At 45.0% G+C, this 19,143-nt stretch overlaps 1 protein-coding gene across 8 annotated transcripts in view; it reads left to right on the top strand.

The window, feature by feature from the left end:
- LOC144129410 (uncharacterized) overlaps positions 1–19,143 on the top strand; it is a 36,320-nt gene that overhangs the window by 1,204 nt on the left and 15,973 nt on the right. For 3 of the 8 annotated variants that reach the window (XM_077663546.1, XM_077663547.1, XM_077663553.1), the window contains 7 exons: positions 1,167–1,286; positions 2,350–2,506; positions 5,274–5,401; positions 5,712–5,780; positions 6,061–6,174; positions 8,623–8,824; positions 12,620–12,799. In XM_077663546.1, the coding sequence (XP_077519672.1) occupies positions 1,167–1,286; positions 2,350–2,506; positions 5,274–5,401; positions 5,712–5,780; positions 6,061–6,174; positions 8,623–8,824; positions 12,620–12,799 (970 nt within the window). The remainder of the gene's footprint in view (positions 1–1,166; positions 1,287–2,349; positions 2,507–5,273; positions 5,402–5,711; positions 5,781–6,060; positions 6,175–8,622; positions 8,825–12,619; positions 12,800–19,143) is intronic. The other 5 variants (XM_077663549.1, XM_077663550.1, XM_077663551.1 and 2 more) reach the window with 4 other exon arrangements.

Raw genomic sequence — 19,143 nt, 5'->3', positions numbered from 1 at the left:
CGGCGCAACAGAATGCTAAACCATGAGTAGTAGGTTCTGGAGATATTTTTTTTTTTATCATTGCAAGCTCTGTGGAACATGCATTCTGGTTTTGAATTCCAAGAAGTCCGTGATTGGAGTTAGGATTGCGGGTGAGGTATTTGGCTACCCTCTAGGGGAACACTGCACAGCTGACAGCCTTGTTTCCTCTGACATTTCTCTTTAAAGAGATACCGAGGACAACTCATTTTTTTTTTTCGTGGAAGGCCCTTGTGTGGCTCTTGCTGCCAGTGTGGATGTTTGTCTAGCAGCAAAAGGTGCATTTGAAAGTTTTCCTGCCTCATAATTTGAATTCATGATGGCTACGATAAAAAAGGACTCCATTATCACCGCTTTGAAGTGAGTGTTTTTCCTAGCCTCTGGCGCTCTCGCAAAAAAAACTGTCTAGATACTGCAGGTTACATGCATTATTGGCCGCTGGTGGTGACACACCTATTTCATTTTTTTTAAATTTTATTTCTTGTAAAAGATTTGTTTTAACGGAAAAGTAGCACTTTTTTTAAAATGCAGTAACCCATCGCTATGGGCCAGCTTCAACTTATGCTCAGTGTCCCTCGTTTAAGTGTAAATGTTGCAATCATGTGTTTGCATTCTACTAAATAAGTTAATGCTGTCGAGTGGGCATATCATTTATTACATTTTGCTATTTGTCATATGAGGGCAGATCTGTTGAGAGTTTCCCCAAGCCGGAGTTCTCACAAGTATACCTAGAGTAAGGAAATTCCTATTGTATGCACAGTTGAAGAAAATTAGCCAGAAATTTCTTGTATGCTCCTTAGTCATGCTTTAGTTTTGAATAAAATCTTGTGTCAAACCTTTTTTCCAAGAAGCGTGTTCAGCGATTACAGCCAAAATAAGCTTTATTAAACAAGACACATTGTTGCAAGAAGAAAAATGATGTACTGAAGGGTCATGTTGATATTGAACCGAGGGGAAAGCATCGCAAATGACTTTTGGTTACAAGGATGCAATTTTCTTGGCATGTACTCCATATAAGATTCTGACCACAGTGTTTATAGCGGGTGCATTGCCTTGTTTGAGATCATGTGTTTGCATTGCAGTTCATCGTGTATTTAGGAGTGTGGCAGACCAGGTCGGTTTTTCCCCCCTTTAAATGCGTGATACAGGAGGAAGATGTGACAAGAGCAGTAGCTGGTGTGGAAGAAGATGCGTCTAACCAGTGCATCTCTTGTGACCCCGGGGGAGCGGAGGTTGCGTCTGCAGTGGCCACCTTAGGTCTTTCACACGTTAGTATACCACTCTTATGGTATAATTCATGGGAGAATACACTGTCCACTACCATGCATTTGGACAAGACTTCGATGGAAGGCAAAAGTGGCCTTTTCTGCTTTTAAATCAGCTTCTTTCAACGAGCCTTTATGGGACTTGTGGTTGCAATGTGCTGCATTGACTGGATTGGGCATTGCTTAATAAAAGGAGACTGCAGGCACTGCAGATTTTCTGCTATGCATCACTTGCACAGAAGATTGCATCCATCTACCTCTCCTGTTTGTTAAATGTGTCTTCCTTGAATGCATGCCTTGGAATCATCCAGTAGATATGTTATGATGCATTGACGGCAAATTATTTGGCTGGGCCTCATCTTGGGGTCACTTAGTAACACGTCATAGTTTTTCATTTCTTTGCAATTTGAAGAAAGACTACACATTGTAAGGAGCTTTAAATTCTAGTATAGAATGGTAGTGTCACTAATGCTGTGGGTTGCACAGATCCAGTAGTGAACTGTCTACGGTTTGTGGCTCCAGAGAACAACTGACTCTCAAGTTTTTATGGTTTTTTGTTGTTATTTATGAGGAAATGCACAGCATGCTAGTCTGATGGGCTGGGTGTCACAGAAATGACTTTACATGTGCCTTTGCATCAATTTCTTCCTGTGTGTGCAGATGCTTTCTTTGACGCATGCCCATGATCCTACCTCTCATAATAAAGCATGATGTAGGGAGTTTGTATTGCCCTCTGCCGGATGTCGTAGAATTCATTGAGGCCTCAGTCTTATGCAGCATTATCTAGTGATCTTGCGCTAGTCACTGTCCTCTTCCCAGATGTACAATTTATAGAGGGCCCCACATTTTGGTGTCCCCAGTCTTGTTTGTCTCATTCCGTTTTTTTTTTCCGAATGAGAGAGATCGGAAAAGCTTCTGATAAGCAACTGGCAAATGCCATGCAGGAGGGAAGTCTGGAGCAGTGTTGTTGGCATAGCCCAGGCAGTAGTGTGGTGCTTCCTTAAATTCACAAAAGGGGTGGCCGAAGCAGGTTTCACAAGAAAAAATGACCAAACGTCTTGCACAGGAAGTGGACCCTTGCGGCCTTGGAGTCAAGCTGGAGGATGGCTCGACAGCATTTCTTCAGGGACTGGATGGCAAGCTTTTGGGTGGAACCACACATGCCATCACACTGGAAGATGGCTCGACAGCTTATATACAGGCTGGGCCTAGGGGAGCCATAGGTTGGTCCGAGTCAAAACTGCATTCCTACTGAGCAGCAGTGTTGTAGGCATTACCAAAAAAAAGTTACCGAATACATTAGTCGTTACGCTAAAAAGAAAGGAACGCGTTGTCGCCATAAGTTAGCTACAAAAAAAGGTAACGCGTTACTGTTGCCAAAAAAAAGTATCGCACGTTACTTTGCCATTACTCCATGGCCATCAGTTTTAATCAGTGTGTCTTCGCTGCAAGAACTCACGATAAAAATTTTATAAAGCTCATATTTCACATAAAACTTCTAGCCCAATCAGCGATTTCAGCCGAAATCTTGATTTAACGAGAATATTTTGCACTAATGTGTAGGAGCTTACCAATGTTATAATGGCCTAAAGTTCCCTGTAGAGTTACATGGGATGGCTTCTAACTCTGTGGCACATGGTGAAGCTATTTTCTGAATGTGACGTTAAAGGCAAAATGACACTTCATCATCAATTTTAACTTAACAAAGAAAACATTGCTGAACTCTCAACAACTTTGCAGTAATTCTTAAAAATGTGATGTTCCAAAATAATCGGCATGCTTCCACTATTTAGAGAGCTGTCTGTGTGAGTGGTTTTGGAAGGGAAGGTAGGTGAATGCAAGTGTGTGGATGCATGTTCGTGCACATGTTTCGTGCTTTATGGGTATTCTGTCTTTTTCTTTTAGTTGGGTGCGTCATTAAGGGCAAGAGTTTTCTGTCATACATGCGAGCCGCAACAAGGGTCGTCGAGAGCGCCTGTACATTTTATTTATTTGCAGCATCACCTTAGGTGCTCTGCGCTTTTTTTTTTTTAAATCGGGCCGGAGGGGGACAATTGGAATAAAAAGTGATTAGTAACGTGATACCCCACATCACCGAAAAATGTTAACGTAAGTATGTTACCCGTTACAGTTCCAAAATGGCAACGAGTACGTTACTAAGTTACCGAAAAAAAGTTACGCGTTACCGGTAACTCCGTTACTTGTAATGCGTTACCGCCAACACTGCTGAGCAGTGATCAATATTTTACTTTATCACAGTGCAAAGGATTTTCTCGTGATCAAGTTTTTTGTCTTTTTGTTCTCCAAAACCACTTCCATCAAGAAAACCATTAAGCCTACCTTATTTAAATGTAGATGCATTCTACCATGAAAATTGTTAAGGGGTTTTAGTCAATGGGTGGAAAAAATTGACAAACATTGCAGTGCAATAGAAGGGACAGCAGACAAATGTTTGTTGAAGCTTGTCACTGCGTGTTGCTAGTTGAGGTAGGGTCATTTTAAAATTGGGAAAACATTGCCAATTAATTTCTTGCAGCTGCCTTTGTTCTGCCATTGTAGGTGCTGTTGTTCTATTGGCATAAATCTTTAGCTACCTGGAAATTCAGTTGTGGCTTGGCATAACTTGTTGGCAGAGGATTTCAAACAGCTGTGTGAATGCAGAGAGGCAGTATAAACCTTTGTATTGTTACCACCATTTCTAGTGTACTACGGTGTAGTTTTAAAATTGCTGCAATCCATAACATATAGGACATCCCTATCCAGTGTTGGAAAGAGGACCAAAGTGAGTTGCTGGCTCCCTGGAAAGCGTCGTTAGCATGCACCTGCATCATATTATAAACAGTGTGCCCATGCTTCACTTCCCGTGCTTGCTCGTTATTGTTATCTCAAGAGGTGCAGCAATGTGGCACCATCCGGAGTGTCAGCCGCTTACTTGCCCTGCCGTAAGATGGTGTTTATGTTCAGGCATTATGTATGTTTGTAGCATAGATGTTTATATATGAGATCGTTGTCATAAGCCCTTTGCAGTCATTAGTCTGGCTCCATATGACATAGAGTGGCCATTCCGGTCGTGGGCCAAACAACAACTGCAAATCTCTCTTGCACCTGGTCGACCTATAAATTTATGGCTTTTCTTGCTGGGCATGCGCCATGTCTTGGGGCTCCTTCAGCATTTCACTGCTTGCCTACTGTGTTCCTCCGCCAGGATACTTGTTGATCCTGAAGGAAGACTGGTGTTTTGCTACTGCAAGGCGTTTAGCAAACAGCAGAGTGCTTTGAGTGGGGTCATCCATGCAGTGCCATATTATTATTAGAGCGTAAGCCTTACTTGCCCAATTGAGTGAAAACCTGTCTCTATCTCTCTGTCTGTGTGTATGCATACGTGCGTGCATGTATGCATGTGTGTTAATGTTCGATGGTACCCATAAAAAGGTGGTGCCCTCGTGCATCCTGGCAGGTGGTGGTTAATGATAGGTCACACTAGGTTGCTCAGGAAGAGCAACCTGGATCGCATAAATTCGACCGGTGGCAGCACCTTCCATCCCAGGGCAGTGTCGCACCACTTAACCGCTGTACCACTGAGCCAGGAGTGATCTGTACCAATTCTGCATCTGTGGGCACTGGCCCATTAGCTATTGTGTCATACCCTTAAGGCAGAGTGTGGGCCGCAGTATTGCGGCGACTGCCTCCATGAAGTTAGCACGAGATCAGAAGGCATGTGGCGGTGCTGCGGCAGCGGCTACGTAAAGCCATGCAGAGATAGAAGCATCGGGTGAGCAGGTGCATTTAGGACGCTCAAGCAGCCTTAAGTGTCTCTGCTAAGGTACCAGCAGATGCAGGTGCTGGGCATAAATAAATGCTTCTTTAAATACGTGTGCACAGATGTGTTTATTCATGAAATATGTTAAATAATTTCCGCCTGTAAATGACTGCAAAGTCTGTACTTATGCTTGTTTGGCAGCAGTTTGGTGTTTTCTGTCTTATCTACAGAGGGCCTTCAGGCAGTCACTCTGGAAGATGGCACAACAGCGTACATCTCTACTACAACAACTGCGGAACAACTGTTTGGCTCTGATGTATCTGAGGCTACTCTTGGTCTGGAAGGCATTGCTGCTGAGGTGTGCCTTCTTCTGTTTCCTGTTTTGAAAAAGCTTTTGTGTTAATTACTTCAAGTATCTTGTCACACAATCTGGGATTTTGTTTGCAGCGTTTTAGTGATTTCACATGGGAGTACATTTATTGGGTTGTTTGTGTGCTTTCCTGCCAACAGCTGTAGTGAAATCGGGATTAAAGCATTGAGCGATGTGCAGTTTGGACCAGAGATGTTCTTGAAGCCCTTTGAGTCAAATATTATCGTATACTACGTTGCATTTGCAAGAGTAATTATTTAGAACAACAAGTGTCCCTAACCCTTACTGTGGGAAAAAGTGCAATCAACTCATGCAGGCATCAGGTGACCACATACAAGAGGAGGAGAGTGGCTCGACACCTGCAGATGTGAGTAGTTCCTTGAAACATACATGGCCCTTAAGCTCAGAATCCTTTTGTGTACGTCAGTGAATTGCCCTGCCTCGCTGTGTCTGCACTTGCTGTTGGTGCAGGTGAGGAGCATCCAGGCATGCCAGTTTTAATTCGTGGCACTCTTGCTTAGCTGTGTGGCGCATGGTGGGCACCACTTTTGCTCCTGGCTTACCTCGGTGCTTATCTCTGGTGCAGTGTGCACACTTTCACTGTTGCTTGCATCTTCATTTTCTCTCTTTCTCTCTTTGCTTTACAGCAGCTTGTTCACATAACAAATGGGAGCACCACAAGTGCAGCTTCCAACGAAAAGGCATTTATGTGCGCCTACCAAGGCTGTGGCAAAGTGTACACAACATTTCACCACCTCAAGGTATGCATCTAGCTGCATGTGGGTCTTATTGTCTCCAACGACTGTTGGACTTTGGTGATGTACGGACAGTCTAAACCTGTTCTTTAGCTCAATATGGCTCAAATAATTTTTGTAAGATTTACTTTTGAATTTCTGTGACGTTATAGTTGCAGAGGCTACTGTGAACTTTCTCAGTGAGTGATGAGTTATGAATATAACGTTGGGCATGAGTGGCTTTCGCAGCATCCACGGGTTTGCAGTTGTAATGTCTGGGCCATTGAGACAGCATGTTCAGGTCAAATTCTGTAGTACTATATAGAGGACTACATAAGCAGATGTCTAAGACACTGCTAGATAATTATGCAGCCAACTGTCGATGTAAATGTGATGCACAGATGCAGTTTGGCTTTGAAAAAACTGGTGCTCCGAGATGTGGCTGTTTCTGTTTCTTGCTGCTGCATCAGTTAAAAATGAGGGCACCCTCTTACAAGCAGGTCATTGATGTGGTCTTGAGCTGAGCACCAACAAGACAGAACTCTCCATTAGTCTTGGCTATAACGGAGTGGAATGCTTTACCTGGTAGCATAGTGACTATTAACGAATCATCATCTTTCCGTTCATAGTTACTAACATTTCTTGAATCAGACGCAGCATTGCAGTCTGTTTGAACTTGCCGTCTGTACCTGTGCTTTGCGTTGTATATGTACATATTATTTTTGTTTATTGCAAACTTCACCATGTATAAAACTGACCCGGTTTGATATTTTACGCTTTGTTCTTTCATTCTTGTTTTTCCTCTATTTGTGTTATGTATGCAGTGAACACTTGTGTATTTTTGTTATTTGCTTTCCTCCCCTATGTAATGCCCAGCTGGGCCCTTAGGGTACTTAAATAAATAAACAGACACATCACATGCTAGAGGCTTCATCTAGAACTTGATTTCCCAGGAAGCACTGCTGTTCATACTTTTTTGTAATTCATGAAAACAGTGTTGCAGTTTATACGTATTCTGCTGTTCCATACTCCTGCTTTGGGCACAGGGTATTGCACGTCATGGCTTCAACTGCCACTGCGCTGTTGCTAGGGCAGTGTGAAGAGCAGTGTTTTGGTTCGAAGCGACTATTTTGAATACTTTTCGAGCACAGAAAAGGTTGAATGCCACAATAGGCATCTTTAGAATCATCTGTTTTTCGAACACACAAGGCCATTATGTGAAAAAAAAGAGAGAATGCATTGAAGCTTTGTCACACTTTGAAGCTGTGTTGACTTTCTGCAAAAATGGTCATCAGAAAGTGAGGGAGCCGACCTACATGGGCTACCAATGTATCTGCGGGGTATGTGACTTATGTGTGGGGCCTTGAACTGCTGCTTGCGTCATTGCACAGCTGTTACTTTTAAGTGGTGATTCCATGACGCCTGCTAGGTGTCTGCATCGTACGCCCGTTGCCACCCTGTGTTAGGCATCATAAAGGCTAGCTCCCCTTCGTGTTCGTGCAGTTGCGCTTGTTTAGAGAATTTCAGGTGGAGAACAGCGGCTGCGGCAGCTGCAGTCTTTCGATTAGAGAGGTTTAGCACCTGCTTCCATGGAGAGCCACTGCGCAATGGCAGATCTCCCCTAGTACGCCACAAGTCGCTGGCCAGCTGCTTTCACGCTTGCCCCCCTCGGGACCAGGAATTGGATTGCGCTATGCTAAATCTCTGTACTAATGCATGCCGTCATGCCGGTTACAGTGTGCATTCGCACCACAGCTGGCCCCGGCCACAGGCACCTGGTAGGTACAGATCTGGGTGGCACGCTTCCGCCTGTTTGCATCTGTTGCCACGAGCATGCGCAAAGTTCCGGCATACACATGAGAGCACAAGCGCGGAGTCGCAGCTTTGGTTTCAAGCACTGCGGTGCCATCCTGCAGGAGTGACGTTGAACCAAGACCACACGCAGCAAGAGTTCCAGAAACATTATTCGCTTGAGACGAATACTTCTAAATTTCAGTTACCAAACAATTGGATTGAATCGAATATTAAATACTTTGCTATTTGACCAAATATTCGAAATTATCGAATATTCACACATTCCTAGTCGTTACCTTCTAGCTACCACTGCTGTTACTTCTACTGCTACGCACAGCAATTCTTTAGCTGACTACAGGAGCGCTCCTCCCACGGAAAGAAATAAGATCATTGGTCATGATGCCAAGCTGGCTGACAGCATCAGATAGTGCGCTCATGCTGATGAGGTTATTGAGCTTGCAGACCACAATTAAGCACTTTCTGTTATGGCCCTTGAAAGTAAAGCTCTGCTGCTGTAGCGCTGAAAACTGCTCTGATTGAAGAAAGTTTGAAGGGTACATTGGGGCCCACTGTTCATGAAAATTGAGTTTGATGCATCTTTACTTTGCCAGCAATGGTCATTTGTAGTCATGAGCTAGCTGCATCTTTTTATTGTAATCAGATTAGGTTGATGTGCGACAGGTTCACGGACGCACACACACGGGCGACCGGCCCTTCAAGTGCCTGGTGGATGGCTGCAACAAGAGCTTCGTGACCGGCTACGGCCTCAAGAGCCACACACGTGTGCACACAGGCGAGACACCGTACAGGTGTACACATGACGGCTGCACCAAGACCTTCAAGACATCTGGGGACCTGCAGAAGCATGTGCGCACACACACAGGTCAGTGGTCTTTTGATAACCTTCTGCAAGCCTTTATACTGTGAGCAGTTTTACAGCGATAGCTTTAATGGCATGAACCCCCATATCTGAGACATTGGCATGGACACCTGCAATAGGTCTGTGTATCATTGGTTCCAGTAATGAACTCTGCGATCCACTGATTTATCTGTTGCTCGTGTGACCCAATGACTAATGGTTCAGACTTAGCCACTTGCACCATGGCCCCTTTAACAGCTGCTACTAAAACTCATGTCACATTGTGGGAGCGCTCATTTCAGTTTGTGTGGGTTTGGTTACTCAAGATTTGAAGGGATTTTGCACATTCTGGGAGCTCTGCTGTATTCTTCCGGAAGGTGGGCACTACAGATCCTTTCATGGGTTGCCCATTTGCTTCCAGAAGTTGCATTGTGGTACCTCTAAAACATGTTTTATTGTGTTTTGTGAATGCTGACTCCCTTTTCTTTATATTCGTGAGGAGAGCAACTCTATGCAACTGATTGGTATCTTCCATCGTTTCAGTGCAGCTGGTAGTGTTGTTCGTGACATTATAAAAAAACCCTCCCAGGCAAATTTTGGGGAATATTTATTTTGATAAAACTCACCTGCCTAGCTTGCCTGGTCCAATTGTAAATTCAATACCACCACAATGATGTGTGCTTTTATTATGTTATCACTCATAATAGCTCCCCTCTTTAAGGGGCCCCGAAACACATAATCAGTGCATTGTTTTGCCTGTTGGTTGCATAGAATAAGTTATAGTGATGCTATTAGCATTGGTCGTATTACGTATACTCCGGTTTTTAATAGTTTAATTAGCTCGCAAAAACAAATTCATGGCGCTGACGGTGTCACCATACAGTGGCGGTTTTTTAGCAGTGGATATGACATCACTTGGCAGGAGCTTAATGATTGGACAAACAGTAATATACTGCAAATTGTGTTAATAAATAGGGATAAGTTTTGTCAATTTTTTGCGTTTTATACTGCATCAACAGAACCAACTTGTTTACCTTAGATAACAGTGCTGTAAAGCAAGCAAAACAAAAATACGCCACCAGAGGCTCTGGCTACTTTTTGCATTGAAGGACTTCGTGCCTCTCTGCACACATCCTACGATCTAGCACGCCAACACTTATGGCTATTCTTTATGTATCTGAGAACGGCGTTGCGGAATCGATCCGATTGAGCCATTGCACTCAACAAGCGTACGTTTCGGTCCCAAGGAAGGATGCAAAGAAAAAAGCCATTCGTTTCACATTTAGCAGTGCCCATCGTGAGCTTGTGTGTGGATCACCGGGCAGCGGCGCCAGATGGCGCCACGTTCCCTTCAACAGCGTGTGCGCCTTGCTTGCCATGACCAATCAGCGCGTTCCTAGCGGCGGGCCAGGGTAGGCGGTAAGCAGTAGTGGTAGTGGTACGTGCTATGCTAAATGTGCCTGTTATCTTGTGCAGGCCGTCAATCCGTCGCAGTATCTCGCACTTGAATTCGGATCCAGTTCGGATCGCGTTCGGATCCGTAAGTCAGGGAACGTCACTGATCAGTGTTCTCTTCTGCACCTGCGACGTGACAATGAAGCATCGCTGGGCCAGCTGGGCGTTCAAGTGGTTTTTGTAACCATGAAAACGGCGCTATCAGCCTTGGCAAGAACGAGTTACAATGATTAGGCAACCATGGTGTGCAAACTTCCGCGACAAGCTCAGATAGGGTGTTATGATTGGTCGCACTAAGTGTCATCATTGGGAGAGTAAAATGGGAATGGGAAGCCGCATGAAAATAGAGTTGAGGGCAGAATTTTGTTTGCTTGTATTTTGAAATTTCCTCATTGAATAACTCCCGTTCCTATGCATCGATTCCTGTAATTCTTTTTGAGTCAGCATCTGTGTGACATAAAGAATCCATCTGAAGTATAGCCGGCATCCGTTCAAGCAGTGTTTCGCAGCTCCTTTAATAGCTCATGCAAGTGTAAGCAGAGTGATGCTGGGTTGTCATTTCTTTGTCTCATAAGGATTAAAAGCTCTCAAGCATGCCTGAATTTTTTTAATGGTAGCTTATACAACTTAAGCTATATCGTACCATTACAGTTGAGCATAGTGAACCTGATAATTAGCGGATTGCGTTTGTTGTACACGATGTTCATATTAAGTGCACTGCCCGTATTGCAGCCAAGAGTACCAGTTCTGCCAAAAGTGGCATTTCTTAAAAATTGCACAATGCGCATTTGTTGCTTCAAAGCAAATCCTACCACAGCACATTCCAGGCTCTGCTTTACAGACAAGAATCTTGATACTATTACGAACCTCGAGTTAACAAAATTCACAAAATAACAAATTTTTTCGTTTCCCTGCCTCTGCCCCACTGAAAACCATGTATATTTTTGCGATTTAATGGAGTAGTATTGCACCGCACTTTTGATGTAACAAAGTCCTCGCACGTCGCAACGCACCTATCAGTAGCCTCCTTGACAACCAGATCAAGATGAAAACTTCAGCTCAGACTGACTGCGACTTGCATGCACCCATTTATGGACAAATGTTGCCGCTGCGCCATCTTTCATGTACTGTCATGAGCATTATGAGCAGGAACACGGGAGTGTGTGGCAGATAGCCTCAAACTCTCCTTGTGGCGACGCACGGCGGCCGCTTTTTGCAACATTGTGGAAAGGGTTCTGCTGCACTGCCTGCTCCTGAGATATGAAAGAATGCACCTCCTTTTCCACTTTGTTTCTGTAAGCGGCTGCGACATATCACTAAAAGTACTAGAGTTCCAGAATATTGGGTACACACTCTTGTGTTCCTGCTCATACTGCTCATCATATAGTAAGTACTATACATATAAAACCCACAGTGGGCATGCTCCACCACCAGCCAACTTGTGTACTGCAGCGAAGCTTGCCACCTGCCATTGGCACGGGCGTCCCTGTTGCTGTGGGTGCAGTATATCAATTTTTCGTGTCGGTTATTTTCAGCTGTAAAAGTCCGTAATGCTCGTCTGGGCCTTTTTTCCTTCAATATGTTGCCAATTAGTCTCTTTTGAACGACATCATCATTTCCGGGTGCCCACTATGCCAGGTGTCTGGTAGTTCGCGTTTTCATATTATCCGCCACGGCTTGAAAAATTGTTTTAATCTTCCCGAACTGTAACGTATGGTATATAACACAGTCTGGCCGTGGCATTTTTAAAAAAGTCGGTTCAACTGTAACCGGTATCATCAAGATTCTACTTATTTACATGGTGTCATATACCGTAAGTGTTCTAAAAACCTCTAGTTCTATTTGGACTGCTGAAAAATAGGAACCTCGACTCAACAAAATTCGCGATGTGTGCAAGTTTTCGGCTACAAATATGACTTCACCGAAAGTAGCAGAACAAAAGTACGAGTTGAGTTGTCAGTCTTAGCTGTTATTCCTGGGCCCATGCAGCAACAAACTGGCACAGCACACTAGCACACAAAATTTATCATCTGCACTGTCTCCTGTCTGGAGATTGACACTGCTGTTGTTAAGATTTGTTTCGTTCTTTCTAACCCTTTTATAACATAGTGCTTTAAGTGCAGGGCAGAAGAAGCGTTCCACAATTTTTGTTTGGTCTTGTCATCTGCAGATTACTTGTTACTGGTTGGGTTGAGCACGATAGAGCATTGTTACATGGTGAGTGAGGGATATAAATGTGCCCCTTTTCTTCCAATAAACAGGTGGTAGTGTGCGCATGTGTTGTCCTTTCCTTTCTTGTGTTGTCGTCAATGTGCCGCAGTTTTCTCAGTCATGCTAAGACTGTTTTGTCCTTTGTCTGTGCAGGAGAGCGGCCTTTCAAGTGCCCCTTTGAGGGCTGCAACCGTGCCTTCACTACATCGAACATTCGCAAGGTGCACATGCGCACACACACCGGCGAGCGCCCGTATGTCTGCAAGGAGGAGAATTGTGGCCGCTCATTTGCCAGTGCCACGAACTACAAGAACCACATTCGCATTCACACCGGTTAGTCCACTGGGCTTCTGTTCACCCAACTATGTACTAGCACTGGTAGGCTGGAAGTGCCTTGTGATGACGTCCTAATGTCAACTAAAGTGAAGTGAACTTCATAGCAAAACTCAATATCTGTCCATTCCCAGGGCTGTCAAAGTAGCATTATAAAAGGTTACAATTAAACCTGGATGTAACAAACCTCCGTATAAAGAATTGTTCGATATAGCTCAGACCATTCATAACCTAGTCGCTTATAATGCGGGACCACATTGTATGCAGCACTTTGTGACAACCACTTCGCTTCCTATAGAGTTCAATGTATTGGCGTACCGCTTAATACGTGGCAGCGTGTAACCGAAGACCGTATAGTGCGGTTCCGGCGGGCGTGAGGAGCGTGCTTCCCAGATTGTGCAAGAAGGGGGCAACAGGCGGGGCGGGGGAGCATTGTCAGCGTGGTTCAAGGAAAGACTGAAGGCAGGAGAGGATAGAACAAAAAAAGCAGGCATTTTTCCTCTCACTCTCCGATGCGTTTCTGTTGGGCACGTGATGGCACGGCCAGACGAGCATGCTGGAACGGCAGCCGCAGCCACATGGTATGACGCTGCAAGCGCTGCTTGTATCACGCGCGCATGCGGCAGCGTCATGTCACGCCTGAGCCCATGAGCGCAATATGTGTCATCGCGGGTAGCGAGAAGTTGACAACGTAGGCATGTCAGCTGACAACGTGAGCAAGTCTACCAGCCTTGGCTGTCTTCAGTTCTGATGGTGTCTGCACCTCCGAAAGCCAGGAAACGGCAAGCTATCAAAACCAAGCGGAGCGTTGTGAGGCATGTCGAGAGCGGCTTGAAAAAGGCCACGGTGGCAAAAAAGTATGGTGTCGCCGATGCTACTGTGTCCGCCATTTGGAAGAACAACGACAAGTTGCGACAACAGCTGCAGAAAGACTCTGCTTTGCTTCCAAGGAAACGGATTTGTGCGTCGAAGTAGAAAGATGTCGCTGCTTTGTTTGCACGGTTTCGCAAGGAGAGCGTTCCTGTGAGTGGCTTCATATTCAAAGCCAAGGCCAGGTGCCTTGCAAACAATTTTGGGCATGATGGTTTAACCCATTGAATGGTTGTATTCAGTGTTTCAAGGACCGGCATGCTCGTCGTCGTCACCGACCCCGACGGCGTTGTGTGTGAAGTAGCCGCCACAGATGAAGACATCGTGGCTGCGGTGCGTGGTCGCGATGAGCCTCTAGCCGAGGATGAGCCCGACGAATTGATTGAAAGTGCAGCAGAAGTTTCATGCAAAGACGCGCTCGACTATTGCAACAAACTGCGACTCTACCGCGCGCAGAGAAACCTCAGCGAGTTAACTCTCGAGTGCTTCACTGTTTCTGAGGATGAAGTCATTAGCAACGCAGTTCAATCACAGCACCAGACTAAAATAACGTCGTACTTTCATTCATTACAATGCTTCAACAGAAAGATCAAATAAATTTCTTTGTTGCCTGTGATTGCAGTGTTGTGCATCTGATGCATTGTCAGGTGCACTTTGAAAGGTAGGCTGGCCGTTCTGAAAACGCGAATCCGTGGAAAAGCTATGTCTTTTTTACAGTGCAGTACCGTTTATAATGCGGATTTTCCCGACTCCCGTGGTATGCGTTATAAGCGGTCTGTGCTGTATTACGAAGTTTCTCAATTCCCCAACTGCCCGCATTGAAGCGTATGTATTTGAGACCTCCATGTAACGAAGGTGTTGTGGTGGTTGACCTTGATATAACGAACTGGCTCGCCATCTATCTGTCAGCTAGTGTTGAGTTATTCAAAATTTGGCAGAACTACGCGAAAGTTTCGTGACGTAAAGCACGAACTGATATGAGAGGAACACCGATTGCAACGAGCGACCGTAGTCGACATAACGTGCTGGCACTTTCCCTTTTGGAACTTCATACCACGTGGTATTGCAACAGTTCATGCTCAGAAGCAGTGAAAAATAATAGGGCATAGTAAAAAAAGAAACGATACAAGCAGTAGCAAGCGGCGGGAGCAGGGATGGTGGAGAGCGCCGGAGACGCAAAGAGAGGGGTACGTTTCCTGGGGCAAGAGTGAGGGGAAGTCCGAGAGAGGGAACATGCAGGTAGAAGCACATGCCTCCGCGGTTTGTCTACGGCTGTGGCGTGGCTGCGCGCGTTCTCCTCTAGCTCGGTTGTGGTGCCCCCTCCTTCCCCACCATCCCCACCCCACTCGTAGCAGCATTGCGTGAGCCATGGCAGAGGAGGCGGCAGTCGCACTCGCAGCGTGACCGCTAAACATTTTTCTATGTTTATGACTTGGAGTAAGCTGCTTTCTGTGAACATTTTTAAGGTCGTTTCACCTACATTAATTTATTTTTCTGGTTTCCGTTCTGCAGTGTCCTTTCGACTCTTCTCGGGAAAACTGCATGTAACGAAAACCTGGATGTAACAAAAACTCTTGGACTTTTTTCAGCTTCTTTATAGCCAGGTTTAACTGTATCACTGTATCATTGTCAGTCCAGCCACTGCCACTGTAGGACAGAGACCTCTCCCATTGAACACGTTATAAACTTGTTTTGCACCTGCTGTGGCCTTCCTGTCCCCATTAAAACAGTTACAGTGTGGTGGCGCCTTGCTAGTTATGACATGCAAATCCAGTGAATGAGATGATGTAGCCTTAAAGAAACACAATATTGGGAATTCCAGCTGGAACCCATATAACAGCACTGGCAATCAGGGCTTAGCCTCCTTTGAAAAGGTATTTTTTTTTTTTTTTGCATCAAACCAAGTGGCTCTAATGCACCCAATGCGCAATGTTTTGGGCTTTCTTTTATTTTTTCTTTTATTTTTTGCCGCCGCGGTGGCTGAGTGGTTATGGCGCTCAGCTGCCGGCCCCGAAAGACGCGGGTTCGATACCGGCTGCGGCGGTCGAATTTCGATGGAGGCGAAATTCTACTGTGCGATGTCAGTGCACGTTAAAGAATCCCAAGTGGTCGAAATTTCCGGAGCCCTTCACTACGGCATCTCTCGTAGCCTGAGTTGCTTTGGGATGTTAAACCCCTAAAAACCAAACCATCTTTTATTTTTTGCATCAGTATAAGCATTCAGTCTCTTCGTGTTAATTCAGTCTTTTAAAGATGCGCCAACGTGGATTCTGAGCTCTTCTTTTTACCACTGGGACTCGATCTACATGCTCCAAGCATACTAAGAAATTTCAAATTATTGTCCTGTGCGGCTGATTTCCCTCTTAAACTGAATTAAATGTCCCAGCTCCTGCCTTTTTTTTTTTAATTCACCTCCGAAAGGAGGAGGAGTCAGCCAATGCATGGAGTGCCTTTCAGCCAGTCTTGTGGCGGCTTGCCACTCTGCCATCGGCGGAGTGATACGTAAAGCAAACGTAAAGCAAAGAGTCCACGCATATTTTTATTTCCGTGGGGCTAATTTGCGGCTATGCTGTCTACAACTGAAACTATTTATTCAAGGAAATTTAAAAAACAAAATAAAAGAAATAGCGAAGCCACCATATGACTGGCTAAAAGGCTCTCCACGCTTTGGCTGACTCCTACTTTCGGAGGTGAGTCAAAAAAAAGGCGGGAGCCGGGGCATTTATTTTGATTTAATAGAGAAATCGGCCGCACAGGAAAATAATTCGAAGTTTCTAAGAATGCTTGGAGCGTATAGATCGAGTTCCCGTGGTAAAAATACGAACTTAGAATCCCCTTTAGTACACCTTTAAAATTTTACTTTACTTTGTGAGAAAGGAAAAATCAAGGCATAAAGCTACACATGACTTCCATTGTTTTTGAACTTTTTTTTTGCTTAATTTAACCATGCTCAAAAGTCTGGACATCAGTGCGTGCTTCTTTCTTTTTTCCCAAGGAAGAACTTTGTTGTGTCAAATATCAAATAATTAGGACTAAAGGCTAGCAAATATCAAAATTTTCGAATATGGGTTGATTAGGAATATAAAGAAAAAATGCCTTTGAATTTGTCATGTGCTGGTGGGTGAGCTGACACGAGGGGACGAAGTGTGTGTGTTTATACGGCAGCCATCTTGACAGAAGACAGTCTTCTGTGCTGTCTCAGTACTTCTGTGCCGATTGTTCGTTACTGTACTGAATGGAGCATCAGAAAACTGTTCAGTACGAAAAAAATGGCAGAAAAAGATAAATGGGCAGACATCCTTATTTTTTTTTTCACAAAACAGTGTATGGTCTTTGCAACTGAAATTAGACGAATGTGCTTAATTAGATATCATAACAGCATGCAACCTGTAATGTGGTGATGCAAAATGAGTTGAAATCGTAAATTTTCACATGACTGGCAGAACCAGAAAAAACGTCCGATGCCCCCCTCCCCTTCGAAAAAAAAAAGAACTGTCATAAATGTGAAAATGCAGTACATAAAGCCTTGTCCATCGCATAAACAGCAAACACAACCCATGACAAACACAAAGTTTCGGCTGGGTGGAAGAACAAAGCGGATGTAAATGAGGAGAACGCACATTGGTGTCAGAATGGCAAGACTTTCTAAAAGGAGGACAGAAATGACAAGCGATACGCCAGTAAGTGTCTGAAAGTGGCACGCACCTGGGTGAATTTCTGGTGAATGCGCGACTGATAGTGTGGAGCTCGGAAAGCGAAACTATGTAGCCACAGGCTATTTTAGCGCGAAAGTGCTACTTCACTAGCAAAGGTGAAAATCCTGAGCTAAAAGTGCAGCCAAAACCTTTGACGGGCCAGTGGCTAAGGCCTTGCGCAGCTGCTTCGTCAGTGTGCGGAATCGGCACCCCCCTCCATCCCCAAATGCTGGTAGCACAACTGCGGCAGCAGCCTCACCACCTCCACCGCGGCTCACGCAACTCCACTATGGGAGGGTTGGGTAGAGTGGAGGAGGCTCGTAGACAGGCCACAGAGCCGCCCCTTCCCACATGTTCCCTCTCGGTGTGCCCGGGTCCAGGAAACCGACTCTTCGCCTTGCGTCGTCAGCGCGCTCTGCCATCCTCGCTTCCGACATGCGAGAGCCATCGATGCTAGAATCACGCAAGCAACCACGTGGCTGCGATGGATGCGCGCTGCTTGTGCCATGTCTTTTCATGTGGTCGTCGTTGAGGCGGCGTTGCCTCAAGTGTTTTCGTGCGTCCTACTCAGTTTAACTATGTTCAAACCCTACCATAGCGGCAGGAGCCTTCCTATTGTCATTTCGCCTTCTGTTTGCATATGTCAGATGTGCAAGAGCTACAGTGCAGTAGGTGGGATTTTTACGTGATCACTTGTCCTGCCGGTGACATTTGGACTCGGCCTCCCTTCAGGAACCTCATCCAAGCAAAATTCCGCAAGTGGGCTTTTTCACATAGCATAGTTGAAAAAATGTCGGAGCCCACGCTAGGAGAGTTGTGGAGGCAACAGGACGGGTGCCATGGATATGGGCGTTAAGTGTGAAACACATCACGGAAGGATCAAACAAAAAACCGCCTGCTTTCGCCTTGCAATTGTTCAAAGCTTGTATCTTGCTTTCATCAAGTGAGTTATGTGGGAAAGTCCACTTGCAGAATTACGCATGAGGTCCAAGCCTAGCAGCATCTGAATGTGCCTAGCAGCGTCTGAATGTGACCGGTCTACACGGTGAAGGACACAGAAGAAAATGGAACAAACACTTTGTTCAGTTTTCCTGACCATTCACACTGACTCTTCGGATAATTTGCCCATATATTTGGGTTTTGCGACGGCCAGATTCGTGCAGGTCGGCAGTATTCAGTTGCTGCCGAATATTTGGAAATTTTCGAATGTGCATTCTTGGAATGGAATATCAACAGAAAATTCTGAGGGCTCTTACATCTGCTTATGTGGAGGAATGGGAAAGCATGTGTTTTGAGGAAAGGAAAGGGCGCAGTAGCTCTCACATCTCCACATCTCATTGGACACAACCATGCCTTAAAGCATGCAACTGAAGGTGCATATGCCATCGGTCCAAACCCCTGTCTCAAGCTAGCCTCCAGCTTGACTAAATCATGATAGCTATATGCAAAGAGAAATGCTATGACAACTCCCGGAACGCTATACGATGAACAGTTGCTCAAAATTTCGATGCGAATGTAGTCTGCAATGCTGCCACTGCATTGAGGTCAGCCAGTGATGCCATTGCTGGGATTTCATCTACATCTTTATGGATTAAAGGGGCCCCAAAACACATTTTCAGTGCATTGTTTTGCCTGTAGGTTGTATAGAATGAGTTATAGTGATGATATTAGCATCTGTCGTACCGCATTTACTGCGGTTTTTTATATTTTAATTAGCTCGCAAAAGCAAATTCATGGCGCTGACGGTGCCACCATACAGTGACGGTTTTTAGCAGCAGA

The sequence above is a fragment of the Amblyomma americanum genome, chromosome 4, assembly GCF_052857255.1.
Source record: "Amblyomma americanum isolate KBUSLIRL-KWMA chromosome 4, ASM5285725v1, whole genome shotgun sequence".
Taxonomy (NCBI): Eukaryota; Metazoa; Arthropoda; class Arachnida; order Ixodida; family Ixodidae; genus Amblyomma; species Amblyomma americanum.
The sequence above is the reverse complement of the archived record's forward strand: the minus strand, read 5'-3'. Positions and strand labels throughout refer to the sequence as shown.